The 17,479-nt window shown below is 46.7% G+C and overlaps 1 protein-coding gene across 1 annotated transcript in view; it reads left to right on the top strand.

Annotated features, from left to right (window-relative positions):
- Window positions 1–17,479, top strand: part of LOC124795312 (glutamate receptor 1-like) — a 1,309,547-nt gene that overhangs the window by 645,863 nt on the left and 646,205 nt on the right. Inside the window, exon 4 of the mRNA XM_047259283.1 lies at window positions 10,497–10,626. Coding sequence (XP_047115239.1) covers window positions 10,497–10,626 — 130 coding nt within the window. The remainder of the gene's footprint in view (window positions 1–10,496; window positions 10,627–17,479) is intronic.

Consider the following 17,479-nt stretch of genomic DNA (forward strand, 5'->3'; position numbering starts at 1 on the left):
GTAGTTTTTTCGATCTGGCAGCAAACCCAAGGAGAGTATCAACAATTATCACTCCGAAAAAAGCTACAAAGTCACAATGGAGTCTCTGTTAGTGTAGTAATCATCAAATTGTTTGGCCTCAAGGTCTCCTGATCCTCAGTAAACATGTGACTCAGTGAATCTGTTAGGTGATTGTCAGAACCATTTATATGCTACACTACAAAGTGGAAAGCTGAAATTCGAACTGCCCAATGTGCTACCCTGCCAGTTTATGGGGCCTAGCCAGTTCTCAGCTTAGTACCCCATTGCTAGTTGCTAATAAGAAATTATTATGCTGCAAGTAAAACTTAAATTTCTCCAGCCCAAATGAAACAGCCAAGGCGTCTAACTCGTCTACGTAGTATTTAACCTCTGCTGCTGACAGAGCCCACGACGCACTTGCGGTCGCTCAACGATTTCTGTCAAATCTTTGCAATAGGACGACAGCAACCCTTGAATTGAAACCATTGGTCCATGGAATAAATGGACGCTGAAAATCTGGAATCGCTAGCGTAGAGACGTTTCTGAGAGCCTTCTTCAACGCGTAAAAAATGACTGCTGAGTGTCTGACAAATAAAAGGCTCTCCCTTACGATGAAGTAAGTTAAATGGGGTAGCTGCTTGAGAATAGTGCGAAATGAGCTTCCTGGTAGAGTTCACCATATGGATATGCCGTGTATATCCTTTCTTAGCCGTACTGGGGAGAAGACTATAAATGGCGCTGGTGTGCCTATTATCAATTTTAACACCATTGGCAGAAAATAGGCGGCCTAGGAAGTCTCAGCCTGCGCCAAATTAACCTTAATTGGTATTACAGTTATTCACGCCTTCCTAAAACGAGTAACATCTGCGTAAGATTCTGGAGGCATACACCAATGGTGTTGCTATAAACAACCTCGTTGCTGAGGTAATTATATGCACAACAGAATTTCAGTTCACCCAAGATGGAATATAGCAAATGAGATAGACTGCTGCTCAGGTTCCGATCCTAAATGGAACCCCGTAGGAGTCAAACAAGTTCCAGTCCGTGCGGAAATCATTCACAGTCTTTGATTCTTTAGCTAGAAGTACCTGCTGGTAGGTCTGAATCATATCCAAAACGGTAGAACAGCGCACTTCTGCTAAACAAGTAACGCACGTGTTAAGATTAGGCAAGGGCAGCGACTCCAAAGCTACCTTCTGTTTAAGGGTTAGTTAGTCCACAATGGGCATATAGCCTACAGCATTGCCTTTGGGAACCAACAACACTGGCAAGGCATACGAAGAGGTAAAGAGCCTTATCACCACTTCCGTGAGCAACTTCTCAATAATCTTCATAGACTCCTCCATTTGTGTGGACAGTAACCGGCGAGGGGAGTGAGGCATCGAAATTTAGTCATTAAGCTGGATTTAATACTGAACTTCTTTCGGTTGCACCCAACCTTTCGGTCAGAACATCCGGAAAAATCACCTAATGAACTTAATAATACTTGAACGTCACCTACCCCCAAATGCCAGTCCTCTAATTGGGATTATCTGGAATCAACACTGTTATCTGATGGAAGTTTGCGTTGTCTACATAAAATCTAATCTTATCACCTAAATCCTTGCACACTCAACTGTAAACTCATTCTTGAATCTTTTTTTTTTTTTCAGTCATCGCATTCTCGATGTGTAGATAGAACAGTAGGGATGAAGGACTGCGTCCCTCACTAACATCCTTTTTAAACCAAGCACTTCGTTCTACCAAACTTCACTTTTGGTTCATGTATATATGGTATACTGGCGAATCCAGCAACGCTTCGCAACTTGCGAAATATGTATGGAAATTGAATATACGTCTAAGTCTCTTTCCCTCACCAACTCCTCTCACTCTCTCTGTTGATCTGCTCTACCCTCTCTCTTGCCCACTTCGTCACTCTCCACCATCTCTCTGTCCATCACCTCCTCCGCCTCTCTCTGCCCATCTTCTCCTCCGCCTCTCTCTGCCCATCTTCTCCTCCACCCTCTCTCTCTCCATCTCATGTGCCCTCCGCCTCTATAGATCTCCTCATTCCATCTCTCTATGTCCATTTCTCCCCCAACACTCTGCACATCTCGGCTTCATCCCTCCCTCTGATCTCAGGCCTTGTTTAATGTTATTAGCAATTGAAGATACCGTAGTGGCATTCTATGTAGATAAAACCTTCCTGTTTTCTGTGAAAACCGACTGCGCAGAAGAAATCCAAACACCACATTGTTGTGTGAACAATTTTCGTTTAATAACACAGATAGCGAGAAAGAATACATATGGCAGAAACTATTTGCCTCACAGTGTAAATACCCTAGTTAATATCGTAGTTAAGAACTAACTGTGAGAAAGAAACAAAAAACCACACACTTTCTCAGGAGAGTACGGCACAGCATATTCTTTCTCGCAGTCGGTAGTAGTAAAAAACTTTTGCATTATCGCTTAAACAATTTATATACTGTGGCCTTCCAAATGTTCATTAGAGTATCGTGTAAGACTTTGAACTAAATTGCTAAAGAGTTTTCATAATTTTTGCTAACAATGTTTCTCTTTGTAAACTACATGTATATTTATACGTTATATACATTAAAATACGTGTAGCTCATGTACATCTGACTGTTCACTAGAGTTTGAAGTAAACTGGGCAAGATCGTTTTGAGATTTTAGCTAACAAAATGTATGTTTATATATTTATTTGTATATCATACACGTCTAAAATATTTGCAGCCTGTATCTGTCCAAACTTTTGTACGGTATTGTGTAAAAGTTTGAAGTAAATTGGTCAGACCCTTTTTGATACCTTTTCTAACAATGTTTACACTTCATAAATGTTGAAAAATATGTATCCTATATCTGTCCCACGTTTATTAGAGTATGGAGCAAAAATTCGGAGTAAATCAGGGATGATCATTTATTAGATTGTCTTATACAAATTTGAGGTAAATCGGTCAAGAACTTTTGGAGACTTTTGATACCAACGTTCCCGCTTTATGTGTTGTATATGTAGTTATAAAGCCGGCCGCGGTGGCCGAGCGGTTCTAGGCGCTTCAGCCCGGAATCGCGCGACTGCTACGGTCGCAGGTTCGCATCCTGCCTCGGGCATGGATGTGTGTGATGTCCTTAGGTTAGTTAAGTTTAAGTAGGTTCAAAAATGGCTCTGAGCACTATGGGACTTAACATCTATGGTCATCAGTCCCCTAGAACTTAGAACTACTTAAACCTAACTAACCTAAGGACATTACACACATCCATGCCCGAGGCAGGATTCGAACCTGCGACCGTAGCAGTCGCGCGGCTCCGGACTGAGCGCCTAGAACCGCTAGACCACCGCGGCCGGCTGGTTTAAGTAGTTCTAAGTTCTAGGGGACTGATGACCTCAGATGTTAAGTCCCATAGTGCTCACAGCCTTTTTTTCAGTTATAAACGCTTCCCCGCTAACCGTCTCCTCCACACCCACCTGTCTCCATCCGTCCCCCACCGCACCCTGCAACACCACTTCACCCAAGTACACTCACCGTGGGCCAGGAAAGAACAGGCAGTCAACTCAGCACAATGTAGGAAGACAGGCATATGAATGTGAGTGAATGTTTGTGTGATTGCGTGATTGTTTTCACTACAAGCTTGAGAAAGGAAGCTCACTCCGAAAGCTAGCAAAACTCTTAAACATGGCTGCAAAACAGCAACTGTGAAAATCTGAAGGGGTTAAAAAATCAGCCAGTCATTTCTAAATAAAGATTTATTAGCCTTTGTAAAAATACCCTCTTCAGAACTAATGGCCTTACTATATCACATAATGGTACAATACATTAGATGAAGCCGAGCGGCTCTGGTCATAAACGAAACTTATGAAACAAGTATTATTGCAAGCCATGGTTTGAGATAGCGTCAGATTACATATATCGTACTGCAGAATGACTACTCATTAGTAAATGCCCACAAGTAGAGGATCTTGTCAACATAACATTCTAATAGGAGTCACAGGCAATATTCGCTTGAGTTACGTGTACCGTATGTCAGAGACTAAGGCCAAACTACAAAAATCTTCCACAACGTGGACAGTCACTAATGTCAAAACGGTCTTCCTTAAAACGAGATCACCATTTTCTTGCCGTGCTCTGTCGAATCGCATGATCCCCACACACGGCTCAAATGTTCCAGGCTGCCTCGGATGCTCTTACCCTCTACTGAACTCAGAAGAATATGTCGGAAATGTTCCGATTTATCCACTTGGCACTCCATTTCCTAGCTTCGATAACTGCACTCATTACCTCCAAATCACAAAATGGCAATATGTAAACTTAAATAACAACAGTGAACTGCAAATAAAAAAATGAACCCATGGCAATCGTAATAGCAGCATGCCAAACAAAAATACTGTGAACTTAGGTACAAACCTAATAGAAGAGCTAATAGCTGTGATTTGTGTGTGTCGCTGAAATAAAAACAGTGGAGAAAAAGAAGTTCAGGGTACATCACTTCATTGCTCATCGCGACAAACATGCTATTTGATACAGTATATAATGATTTGAGAACTTACAGTGACAAATTTTCCATTACGGCAGACTGTCAGTGAAGTGTTCCGGGTTGGGGCAATTTCACAGTAAGTCATAGGTTACATTCACAAATCACTTTATTGACAGAATAATTTTATGTGTACAAATGCAAGTTCTGTGATCCGTCACCAGCTCAGAACAACAACAAAAGTCATTCTTGAAAATAAAGGAAAATTTGTGTAGTAAACGAAACGACTATCTTCTTAAACATCAAAAGTAGGCAGTAAAATTAAAGTCCCGTCTCAAGAGCAATACAAGGAGTTCCAGCACTAGCGCACACAGCCAGAACAGCAAGGCGCGATGAGCGTTGTGCGACGGTCCCGAGTGGTAATAGGCGACTTCGATTCCGGGCGGTAACGTAGTGACGGCGATCTGGGTCTGCTGGCTGGGACGGATGGCTACTAGATAGCTGCTGGTCTAGCCATATGGGCTCTGATTGGCTGATGAAAATGGCGTGGCGGATGCACCAATAGGTCAGCATACGTGGTGGCCTCTACTGCTCTTGTGCGCGCCCTCTGAACTAGCCTGCTTCCTGCAGGCCAGGTGAAGCTCGGCTGACCTCGCCCGTTGCACCTGCGGAGCTGAAGGGGTGTTCCGCACAGCGGTGCTGCGTTGCAAGAAACATTCCCATTATTAAATTCAATCGACGATTTACTGAAGATCTGCCGAGATGACTTGTAAAGTACACTACTGGCCATTAAAATTGCTACACCAAGAAGAAATGCAGATGATTAACGGGTATTCATTGGACAAATATATTATACTACAACTTACATGTGATTACATTTTCACACAATTTGGGAGCATAGATCCTGAGAAATCAGTACCCAGAACAACCGCCTCTGGACGTAATAACGGCCTTGATACGCCTGGGTACAGAGTCAAACAGAGCTTGAATGGCGTGTACAGGTACAGCTGCCCATGCAGCTTCAATACTATACCACAGTTCATCGAGAGTAGTGACTGGCGTATGGTGACAAGCCAGTTGCTCGGCCACCATTGACCAGACGTTTTCAATTGGTGAGAGATCTGGAGAATGTGCTGGCCAGGGCAGCAGCCGAACATTTTCTATATCCAGAAAGGCCCGTACAGGACCTGCAACATGCGGTCGTGCATTATCCTGCTGAAATGTAGGGTTTCGCAGGGATCGAATGAAGGGTAGAGCCACGGGTCGTAACACATCTGAAATGTAACGTCCACTGTTCAAAGTGCCGTCAGTGCGAACAAGAGGTGACCGAAACGTGTAACCAATGGCACCCCATACCATCACGCCGGGTGATATGCCAGTATGGAGATGACGAATACAACCTTCCAACGTGCGTTCACCGCGATGTCGCCAAACACGGATGCGACCATCATCATGCTGTAAACTGAACCTGGATTCATCCCAAAAAATGACTTTTTGTCATTCGTGCACCCAGGTTCGTCGTTGAGTACACTATCGCAGGCCGCTCCTGTCTGTGATGCAGCGTCAAGGGTAACCGCAGCCATGGTCTCCGAGCTGATAGTCCATGCTGCTGCAAACGTCGTCCAACTGTTCGTGGAGATGGTTGTTGTCTTCCAAACGTCCCCATCTGTTGACTCAGGAATCGAGACGTGGCTGCACTATCCGCTAAGCCAAGCGGATAAGATGCCTGTTATCTCGACTGCTAGTGATACGAGGCCGTCGGGATCCAGTCCTGAACCCACCGATTCCATATTCTGCTAACAGTCATTGGATCTCGATCATCGCTAGCAGCAATGTCGCGATACAAGAAACCGCAATCGTGATAGGCTACAATCCGACCTTTATCCAAGTCGGAAACGTGATGGTACGCATTACTTCTCCTTACACGAGGCATCACAACAACGCTTCACCAGGCAACGCCGGCCAACTGCTGTTAGTGTATGAGAAATCGGTTGGAAACTTTCCTCATGTGAGCACGTTGTAGGTGTCGCCACGGGCGCCAGCCTTGTGTGAATGCTCTGAAAAACTGATCATTTGCATATCACAGCATCTTATTCCTGTCGGTTAAATTTCGCCTCTGTAGCACGTCATCTTCGTGGTGTAGCAATTTTAATGGCCAGTAGTGTAGTTTATATTTCACAACGTATAGATGTCATACGAGCAACCACTAATAAAGTTCTCTGTTTGAGTTGGTATTTTTGACTACCACAACATCTTCAGAGAAAGTACATTGATGCAAATAATAGCACTTAGCCACTGCTGCGGGTTATACAGTGTCCAATCTCATTAACGTGACCACCTGACAGAAGCATGAAGAACCTTCTTTTACAGCGCAGACCGCTGTGAAACACGCTGGAAGAGAGTCAATGATTTGCAGAAAAGTACCGCGGGGACGTGAACTCATGTCAACTTCAGCGCAGCAGCCAGCTGCGCTATGTTTCTCGGCTGAGGATCCGTGTCGCAAACAACCCGATCGAGATGGTTCGACGGTCCTCAATCGTGTTTTAAGCAAGGGAGTCTGGTGGTCAGTGGAGTACGATAAACTCATCCCGGTGTTCTTCGAACCACGCATGTACCCTGTGAGCTGTGTGACTCGTTGCATTGTCCTGCTGAAAGCTTCCATCTGCAGAGAAACAACAAACTGCATGTAGGGGTGGATATGGTCCTCAAGAGTAGATCCATACTTGTGTTTATCCACTGTGTCTTCCAGAAAGACAAGGTCAGCCGGGAAATGACACGAAAACATTGCCCCGATCATAATGCTACCTTCCTGTTTGCTTTCAGACGTTTCAGGCCGTACCCGCCAACGGCCATCAGTCCGATGGATCATAGAATGTGATTCATCTAAAACGGCCACGTGTCACCACCCTGTGGACGTTCAGTTGCGGTACCGGTTTGCAAATCTTAGTGTCCGTCGCCGATGAACTGCGGTAAGCATGGGTCCATGAAACGGGGGACTGCTGCGTAGGCCCATACGTACAACGTTCGGTGAGCAGTCGTTGGGGATACACCTTTGGTAGTCTCTTGGTTCATTCGGACGATTGCTGCTCTACAGTTGCACGCATATGCGTCCGTACGCGTCGTTCACCCTTGTAGTCTATGGCCTACGGTGCGTCACGGTTGCTTCGGTGCCGGTTTTGGGTAGCGCCATTTTGCAGTTGCATACTTTAACCATGGCGGCATGTGAACCGTTTCTGGAGTGCTTTCATCCTTTATTTGAAAAGCAAATGTTCATGTCCTTTCGGACGTAAGTTAAATCGCTTCATTATCGCATTACGACAACGGCTGCACTGTTTCCGTGTCATCTCGACACATTTTATATATTCTCCATTGCTAGTGCTGCCATCTGCCGTCTATGGTTGTTGCACGTCGACGTCGAACATAGGCGGTGGTCACATAAATGTGACTGTTCCGTACATTTGTATATAATCTCTATTACGACACGATCGCAGAGAGTCTGTGCTATCAAAATATGGAAGGTTAATAAGAATTTAATGGTGGCACAGTGGCGTGTACATAATGTATATGGTCGAGAAAACACCCAAAGTTTAAATTTGCTAAGAGCCTTACCCGTAAAAAAACTTCAGTTGGAATAATACCCCTTCGTAAGTTGTTTCCATCTCGTTGTCCAATTTTCTCCAGTGTAAACATGATGAAGACAAAAACGTGGCTGGGATTCCAGTTTAAATCGGTGGTTAGTTTACTCTAAGCCATAGCTACTGACATGAATGCGAGCGCCAGTATCATGTGCCTGACGCCGAGAGTTCTTCTCACTGGTAATTCATCTAGATGAACGCTGTAAATAGCCTCTGATTCTCCAGTGGATACTTGTTTTGTTCACACTCAGCCCCCCAGTCAACACAAAATGTCACCTATGATTCTAATTAAAAAACTGGTCCCAACGTTCTACTAGTGCGTCCACACATTCTTCTTTCGCAATTCTTACCAAAAGAACATTATCATTCCACTGCAAATGATTTGTTGAGTAGGTCGGCAGGCAGTAACACGGAGGTGGTTGTGGTTCTAAAGCGGTAATACTGTTCCGCGAATGTGCGTTGCTTGTAGTGGAGAAGTAGACATGACTGTCTCCTTCCTGCTCCTTCCCTTAGTTCAAATGTAATAAATTGCCTAGACACAGAAAGCTTCTGTTCTAAAATCAGCACGAATTAAAAAAGCATTATTCGTCCGAAACTGCGTTTGCCCTTCTCCCACGTGATATCCTGCGAACCTCGAATGAATGACAACAAGAAGATTCCATATCCCAAGATTTCCGGAAACCGTTTTACACAGTGCCGCACTGTATACTGTTCGAAGCTCCGAGCATGTGGAATAGGTTTCCAGATACGTGAGGCTCGAAGATGCCTTAAATAATAGAACCCAGTACGTCATCATGCAGGTGAGTATGCTCAAGGGAAAACTGACAAGGCCGCTCTTGTTCTCTATAGGCATAAATGATCTGACGGCTAGAGTGAGTAGCAGTCTGCGACTATTCGCTGATGACACTGTAGTGTACGGCAATGTGCCTTTGTTGAGCGACTGAGCGTCTGTAGGAGGATACAGGATGATTCAGGCTCCATTTCTACTTTGTGTGATGAATGGTAGCTTGTCCTGTATATCACTCCATCTTCAGGCCACAAGTGGCCCATCGGGACCATCCGAGCGCCGTGTCATCCTCATCCTCAGCAGAGGATGCGGATACGAGGGGCGTGTGGTCAGCACACCGCTCTCCCAGTCGTTATGGTGGTTTTCTTTGACCGGAGCCGCTACTATTCGGTCGAGTAGCTCCTCAATTGGCAGCACGAGGCTGAGTGCACCCCAAATGGTAACAGCTCATAGCGGCCTGGATGGTCACCCATCCAAGTGGCGGCCACGCCCGACAGCGCTTAACTTCGTTGACTGTCCTGCGTATAGATACATGTAAATTAATGCAGATGACTAGGTAAAGCAATCCTGTAATTTCTGAATACAGGATAGGTAATGTGCTGTTTGACGCATACACGTCGATTAAATGTCTATGCGTAACGTTGCAAAGGGATATGAAATGGAACGTGCAAGGTAAGGTCGGTATCTGAGAAGGCTGGCGTCGGCCGTAGAGTAGCTCATCTATGAAGGAGATTGCGTCTAGAATAGCTGCGACCCATTCTTGAGTAATGCTTCAGTGTTTCGGATAGCCACCAAGTCAAGTTAAAAGGAACGTAGAATCAGTTCAGAAGCGTGCTGCCAGCTTCGTTACAAGTAGGTTAGATGAAAACGCAAGTACTAGAGAGAAACGGGAATCCCTGAAGGGAAAACATTCTTTTCACTTAACGCAAATGGCAAAATTTAGAGAACGACTCTACTTCCACCAATGAACTTTTTCCCTAAGGGCTACGAGGAAAAGACAAGAGAAATTACGGCCCGTACAGAGTCATATAAACAGTCGTTTTCCCTAGCTCAATTTCCGAGTAAGGCAGGAAATGAAATGAATAGTAATGGTAAAGGACAACCTCCACCATGCACCGTATGCTGACTTGTGCAGTATGTATGTAGATGTAGAGGTAGACGATGATACCGTACGTTCTAGTGTGGTGATACTAACTGCTGCTTCACGTAGGAAGTGTTGTAAGATTATCATACACACGTGCGACAGACCTGGAGGTCACATAATACAAGTCGTTTTCCCACACTATAATGTCGGCAGGAAAACTGCCATACTTCGGGGTAGTGTCTGTAGAGGCCACTGGATGTATGTAGATGGAATGAGGTTGCATTAGCAAAACTAGTAATTACAGTTGTTGGACAGATAATTGATCACCACAAATTGAATACGATAGTTAATACCAGTGATTTACAGCAGTTCACTGTCTGTAGGAAACTAATGATAGCTGCAGCGACAGCGTTTTGGCAGAGAACCTCATGTCCTTACAGCTGTTGGTTTTTTCTTCTTTTCTAATATAATTATAGTGTGCATTGATCACGTGTTTACATACGTCGCCTCACTGTCGACACAGGTGCTGGCGCCGTCTTCGGGCCTGATGGACTACGCCATCAGCATGCGGCCCGAGTACCACCAGGCCATCATCGACGTGGTCCGCCACTACGGCTGGAACCGCATCATCTACCTATACGACACGCACGACGGTGAGTCGCCGTCTCCTGTACCTTCTGCATTTACACTAATCTGCAGTTTCAGCGAGCATCGTGACTTAGCAGGCTTCACTGTTCACGTCGGCTTACAAGGACGCTCCATTTTCAGACGCAGGCGTTACACATAGTTCTCTGTTTTACTACAGAATCTCACATGAAGGGCAACCACAATTGTAAATTTCCAGTTTCAAAAAATAAAGATAACCGCAACAGCTCTTGAATCAACACTATTTTATTGTTTACGACCGTTTTCGGAACACTGTAATTCAATCTTCGGGCATACACCGCAACGATGGAAACATTGTGCTACAATTGTGTATAACTCGCACACAGCGTAAAAGAACTGAGGTTCCCTTCCACCACACGTTGCATGTGGAACCAAGGTTCCTTGCCCGAGTTTACAAAATAGTGAGCCTAAGGAGTTATTAAAACGTAAAAACCCTTTAGAAAACCACTTATGCAGAATCGCGAAACACCTAAAAAACATTAAGAAGAGGAAATGAACCACTATCACCCACTAACCCCGCTTAGGCCATTAATTCTGTAGGCACAAACAGCATACAAATCTCCAAGGCCTCTTCCACCAAAGCTGAGCAACGTGCTTCTCTGCATGTTAGTAGGTAAAATAGAGAGTCACACACCTGCTCAAAGTCAGATTCAACTGTTTCGATTGCTCGTTGCATCCATGTGCCACATGACGTACAGATCTACTCCTTGGATGGTCATTCTCCGATTATCGGCGGTAGCTACTAAGAGGGAAATCACAAGAAATGCCGTTAAGTCGGGGTGGCAGAGAGCGTACGTTCCCATGGTCGGACGTGAAGGAGCCGACTGCTTAGCTAGACAGGCAAGGAGATAATACAACACATTGCACCATTACCATGCAACGTTCGCCATGGAATAATACTGATGGTCGCAAGAAGCTGATCACGGTTCATATACATTCCAGATACACTGGCGTGCATTACTTAAGGACGAAACTAACTTGCGCGTGATGTGTCACTGTCGTGTAACATAGCTCGGTTAAACTTCGATCACGCACAGAAAAAATACTACGGGACAGTATAGAACGTAGCTGAAGCAACTGCGTGATGAAATAAACAGAAACGAAACTTATATCCAAATCTAATACTTATATTGAAGTCATCGCGGTTTATGATGGTGCCCTGGACAGCCAAAAGGCGGAAATGGTTATTAACACGGTGTGTGGGCATCACGGTTGGCAATACAGGCTCTTAAACGTGATACCTTGCTGACGGTCGGTAAGGATTGCACGATAGCGCGTTCCATTCCTCGATCAGTGTGGTTCACAGCTGATGGGTGGTCGTTTGCACATGCGTAAGTGCTGCAACACGTCACCCCAACGCATCCCACATGCTCCCGATGGGATTTAAGTCGGAGGAATGGACACGCTATTTCATTCGTCGGATATCATCTCATGCAAAGAGCTTTTCCTCCAGCGCTGTTCGATGCAGCCGCGAACTGTTGACCACAAAAATGAAGTCGGACCGATAGCACCCCTGAAGAGGTGTACACGGGGAAGGAGTTCAATGACACGATAACTTCGAGCGATAAGTGTTCCATGGCAAAAAATTTGGAGATCATTACATTCATTAATATTACGCCTCCACAAACCATAACAGTTGGAGTGCGAAAACGATTATGTTTTGACAGTGTTCCTGTGAGCATTAAGTGTTCCCATCTTTCGCCATATGAAGTACGTCAAGCACTGTCTAACACGATCCTTTTGGTGGTCCAGGTGTTACGGTGCGGAGGGGCATAAAGCTGCATTTTCATGAATCACATTTAGAGACCATATCGAACAGCGAAGGTGGAGAAACTGTTGAAACGAAAAGATCCTCAGCGAATGGACTGCCTTGCAAATTCCCTCAACTTAAATCCCATCGAGCACTTGCGTGATACACTGTGGAAATGTAGCACGGACACACGAACGACCATTCAGCAGTTGACAGCCGACGAACCTCGTGGCCAGAGTGGGAGGACATGGCAGAGCATGCGTTGTCAATGTTGTGGTATCACATCCTGTTAAGACCCATGTCCCACCTTTTGCAATGCCCAGGTGACCATCGGAAATCTCAGTGACTTCAGTGTAATTCTTCTCGTTGAATAAAATGTCATTTTTTCATCTCATTGCGTATTTCGGTCAATTACCTTCTGTACTACACTGCAGTAGTACTTCCAATTTATCGTTTCGTCGAGCTACACTCATGCTCATAAAATAAGGATAATGCTGATAACATGGTGAAACAACCCTCTAGTGGACGGTTTGCGGGTTTAAATAACCTCGTGGTATGTCCATGCGATGCATTTGACCTGCGGTCGTCGCACGGTGGCGCTGGCAGCAGTTCACATACGCAGAGGTATCTTGGTGCATGTCAAAGTACGGTGCAGCGAGTAAGTGTGCAGACGTTTTCACACGTGCTAAGGGTGACTGTGTGTTGAAAATGGCTCAAAGAACACATGAGGGGTAGAATGCTAGGGTGACTGGAGGCTGGTCAAACACAGCAAGTCGTAGCACGGACCCTCTGTGTGCCACAAAGTGTGATCTCAAGATTATGGTAACGATTCCAGCAGGCAGAAAACGTGTCCACGCGCTACAGTACGGGAAGTGCACAGTCTACAACACCACAAGAAGACCGATATCTCACCATCAGTGCCCACATACTGCCACGGTGTACTGCAGGTAGCCTTGCTCGGGACCTTACCGCAGCCACTGGAACAGTTGTCTCCAGACACACAGTTTACAGACGACTGTACAGACATGGTTTATTCACCTGGAGACCTGCAAGATGCATTCCACTGACTCCTGGTCACTGGAGAGCCCGTAAAGCCTGGTGTCAAGAACACAGTACATGGTCATTGGAACAGTGGTCCCAGGTTATGTTCACGGACGAGTCCAGGTATAGTCTGAACAGTGATTCTCGCCGGGTTTTCATCTGGCGTGGACCAGGAGATAGATACCAACCTCTTAATGTCCTTGAAAGAGACCTGTATGGAGGTCGTGGTTTCATGGTGTGGGGTGGGATTATGATTGGTGCACGTACACCCCTGCATGTCTTTGACAGAGGAACTGTAACAGGTCAGGTTGTAACCTCCCCACAAAAAATGTAAAAAGACAGAAATATAAAATGATAAATGGGAGCCAAGTGTAACCTCCCTAGCAATTAAATTTAATGACAATAAAAGTGAGAATCGCAATCTGACTGAAAGTATAAGCTGTCACGAAAATGATGAAAAACAATTCAGTGCTAATGAAACTTCAGTGACAATGAAAATTCAATTAAACCGAAATATCGGTCTTTGGCCCTGTGCAATACAATCAGAATTAATTTCTTACCTCATTGAAACTGCTTGTCAAATTTCTGCTCTTATTGTTGCGCACGGCTTGGAGGAACTGCATTGCAAATAATATATATATATATATTTTTTTTTTTTTTTTTAAATTGAACTGAAACTTTTCTTTAAGGGAAGTGGAACGAAATCGTTAGTTCAATTAAATAATTTTTTTTTTTTTGTAAAAATTGCTTTGAAATCAAAATTATTATTGGGGCACTTGTTGGAAATTAATTACAATAAATAAACTTTACATTATCTGATGATTACCTTAATTAACAATATACCTCATTCAGCATCTTGACCAGTATTGCCGACAGACTACATCACACAACCGCACTGGGCTGCTACTACTGACCGACTGCTCTGCATGACGACTACTAGCGTACTGCTGGACGCAACTGAACTGAGCTACTGCTATCGACAGACTGCAGTGGCCTACCGCTACTCACGTACTACTCTACATCACGACTACTAGCGAACTGCTGGACGCAACTGAACTGAGCTACTACTAGCATACTCCACGACGACTGCTAGCGTACTACTACTGACAGAGAGCCGCTCGCAACACTCGCGCGGTCAAGCGCAGACTAACCACGATAATAGGCTCTCTGGTCAAGGATTTTAACGTGCCTCACCATCGCTGCTACGTTACATACGTGTTTCAAGGTGTATTGGGACGTCATTTTACACCAGTATGTCTACCTTTTCAGGGGTGCCGTGGGTCCCACGTTCCTCCTGTTGGATGATAACGCAAGGTCCCACCGAGATGCCATCGTGGAGGAGTACCTTGAAACAGTAGATAGGCGAATAGAGTATTCTACCTGGTCTCCAGACCTAAACCCCATGAGCACGTCTGGGATGCTCTCGGTCCACTTATCACTGCACGTCTTCAAACCCCTATGACAAATCAGGAGCTGTTACATTCACTGGTGCAAGAGTGGGTGGCTATACCCCACCAGCTGCTCGACCACCTGATCCAGAGTATGCCAGCCCGTTGTGCGGCCTGCGTACGTGTGCATGGTGATCATATCCGATACTGATGTCGCGGTACATGGGCAAGAAACAGTGGCATTCTGTAACAATTGTGTTTCGGGACGGTTTTCTCAGCTTATCACCAATACCGTTCTAGTACCTTCCGCCGCGGAAGTCGAACACGCGGCAGAACAAATGGACGTGGTCAGCCCATAGAGGGCTCCGACTCCGCGGCGGCTATTCCGCGCAGCGGCTCTCGCGTAGCGAGGGCGCCACCGCTAAGCCACGTGCAGACAGCGGCCAATAGCCGCTCCCTCCGGTTTCGTATATAGGGAACCGCTCTGCGCTAGTCCAGCTCCTCCGCACTCGTGACAGGGATACACTCCAACGCCACCGGCAAATACAGCGACACGTACGGAACCTTATTACAGCAACGAAACGCCGGGACTGGCGCCAGACCTGCACACGACTCAATGCCACCCTCCCTATCAACTCCTCCAAGTACTGGTCCGCCTTCCATCGTCTTACTGGTTCCCTTTCCGCTCCCCACTACCCCCTTCTCCATAACGATCGCCCCCTTCCAGACAACCTCAGTAAGGCCAACCACTTCGCTTCCCACCTTTCCGAGGTCTTCTCCATCCCCGATGATCCCCACTTTGATTATTCTGTTTTCCCCACCGTTATGGAACGTGCTGATACCTCCGTCGCTCCACTTGCTCCTAGTCTCCAGTACTTGGGGCAGTTGCCCCCCTCCGACATCAACACTCCCATCACAGCACAAGACATTAAACTTCTCCTCCAGTCCAAACGCAACACGGCCCCTGGTCACGACTGTGTCACCTACCGTCACCTTCGAGAAAGCCCCTATTCCTTCCTAACTGTCCTCGCCCATCTCTATAATGTCATCCTCTCTACTGGCTTCTACCCTGACCTGTGGAAGACCTCCCGCGTCCTCCTATTCCTCAAACCCAACAAACCCCCTTCTGCCGCCTATTCCTATCGTCCCATCTGCCTCACCTCCGTCTTCAGTAAGGTCTTTGAATCCATCCTCTCCCACCGTATCCATCGGCACCTTGCTGAACACCACCTCCTCCCCCTTACCCAGTGTGGCTTCCGACCCTCCTTCTCTGCTGACGACCAACTCCTCAACCTTGTTCACCTTCTGTCCCTCCAGCTCAACTCCCGTCGCTCCGCCATTTTTGTTTCCCTTGACCTCCAAAATGCCTATGACCGTGTATGGCATCCCAGTCTCCTCTTTAAACTCCAAACCTACGCCCTGCCCATCAATTTTGTCCGTCTGGTCGCTTCCTTCCTCTCGCACCGTCCTTCCTATGTCACCCTCCACAACACCAACTCCCGTATCTTTTATCCCACAGCTGGCGTCCCCCAGGGTTCTGTCCTCTCCCCTCTCCTTTATCTCTTGTATACAGCTGATATGCCCAAGCCACCCCCACCAGTCCACCTTCTCCAATATGCTGATGACACCGCCTTCCTGGCTCTCTATCCTACCCTTCAACGGTCTCAACGTACCCTCCAAACCCACCTTAACCAGTTCACCACTTGGTGTAACCAGTGGCTCCTCCGTCTCAACCCCTCCAAAACCCAGGCAATCATCATAGGCCGCACCACTCGCTCCTTTCGCCTCCATGATTTCTACCTTACCCTTTATGGTCGTCCTACCCAACTCACCCCCACCCTGAAATACCTTGGCCTCACCCTTGACCGACACCTCACCTGGACCCCTCATCTCCTGACCATCCAGCAGAAAGCCCATTCCCGCCTCCGCCTGCTGAAACTCCTGTCCGGCCGGACACGGGGATTGCATCCTTCTACCATCCTCCACACCTACAAATCCCTCATTCGTCCAATCCTCTGTTATGCCAGCGTCGCGTGGATCTCCGCCCCCACCCACTTTTACAAGGCCCTCCAAATCCTTGAACGCCATGCGCTCCGCCTTGCCTTCCGTATCCGCCTTCCTTCCCCCACACGGCTCCTGTATGAACTGACCCCCTTCCCCCACCTCCTCTTGTTCCTGCAACATCTCCGCATCCTTTACATCGTTCGCAGGGTTGATCCCCCCCACCCTGTGGTTTCCTCCTTCCTCTCCACCCCCCGCCCGTTGCCGCGCCTCTATCGCTGTATCCCTCCCTCTCTCCACCTCCACACCCTCCATCTCCTTCATCAGGGCAATTTCCAACGCCTCCTCCTCCTGGATGACGAACTTCGCCGTGACATATACCCTTCCTTCCAACTATAGCCCGGCCTTGTTCCCCCCCCCCCCACTCCCCAGGGCCCCCTTCTCCTCTTTCCTCCTTCTCCCAGAGCGGATTTTCCTCCATCCCCCCCCTCCCCTGAGACCCTGCACCCCATACTTGCCTCTCTCCTTCCCACATCCCTCCCTACCTGGCCCTCTTCCGCGCGCCCCCCCATTCCCCTCCCCCATCTCTTCCCCTCCCTCCCTTCTTCAGGTCTCCCTTATCTCCTTGAACCTGGCAGATCCTCTGTATTGATCATCATC

Source organism: Schistocerca piceifrons, chromosome 4 (genome assembly GCF_021461385.2).
Source record: "Schistocerca piceifrons isolate TAMUIC-IGC-003096 chromosome 4, iqSchPice1.1, whole genome shotgun sequence".
In the NCBI taxonomy this organism is placed as follows: Eukaryota; Metazoa; Arthropoda; class Insecta; order Orthoptera; family Acrididae; genus Schistocerca; species Schistocerca piceifrons.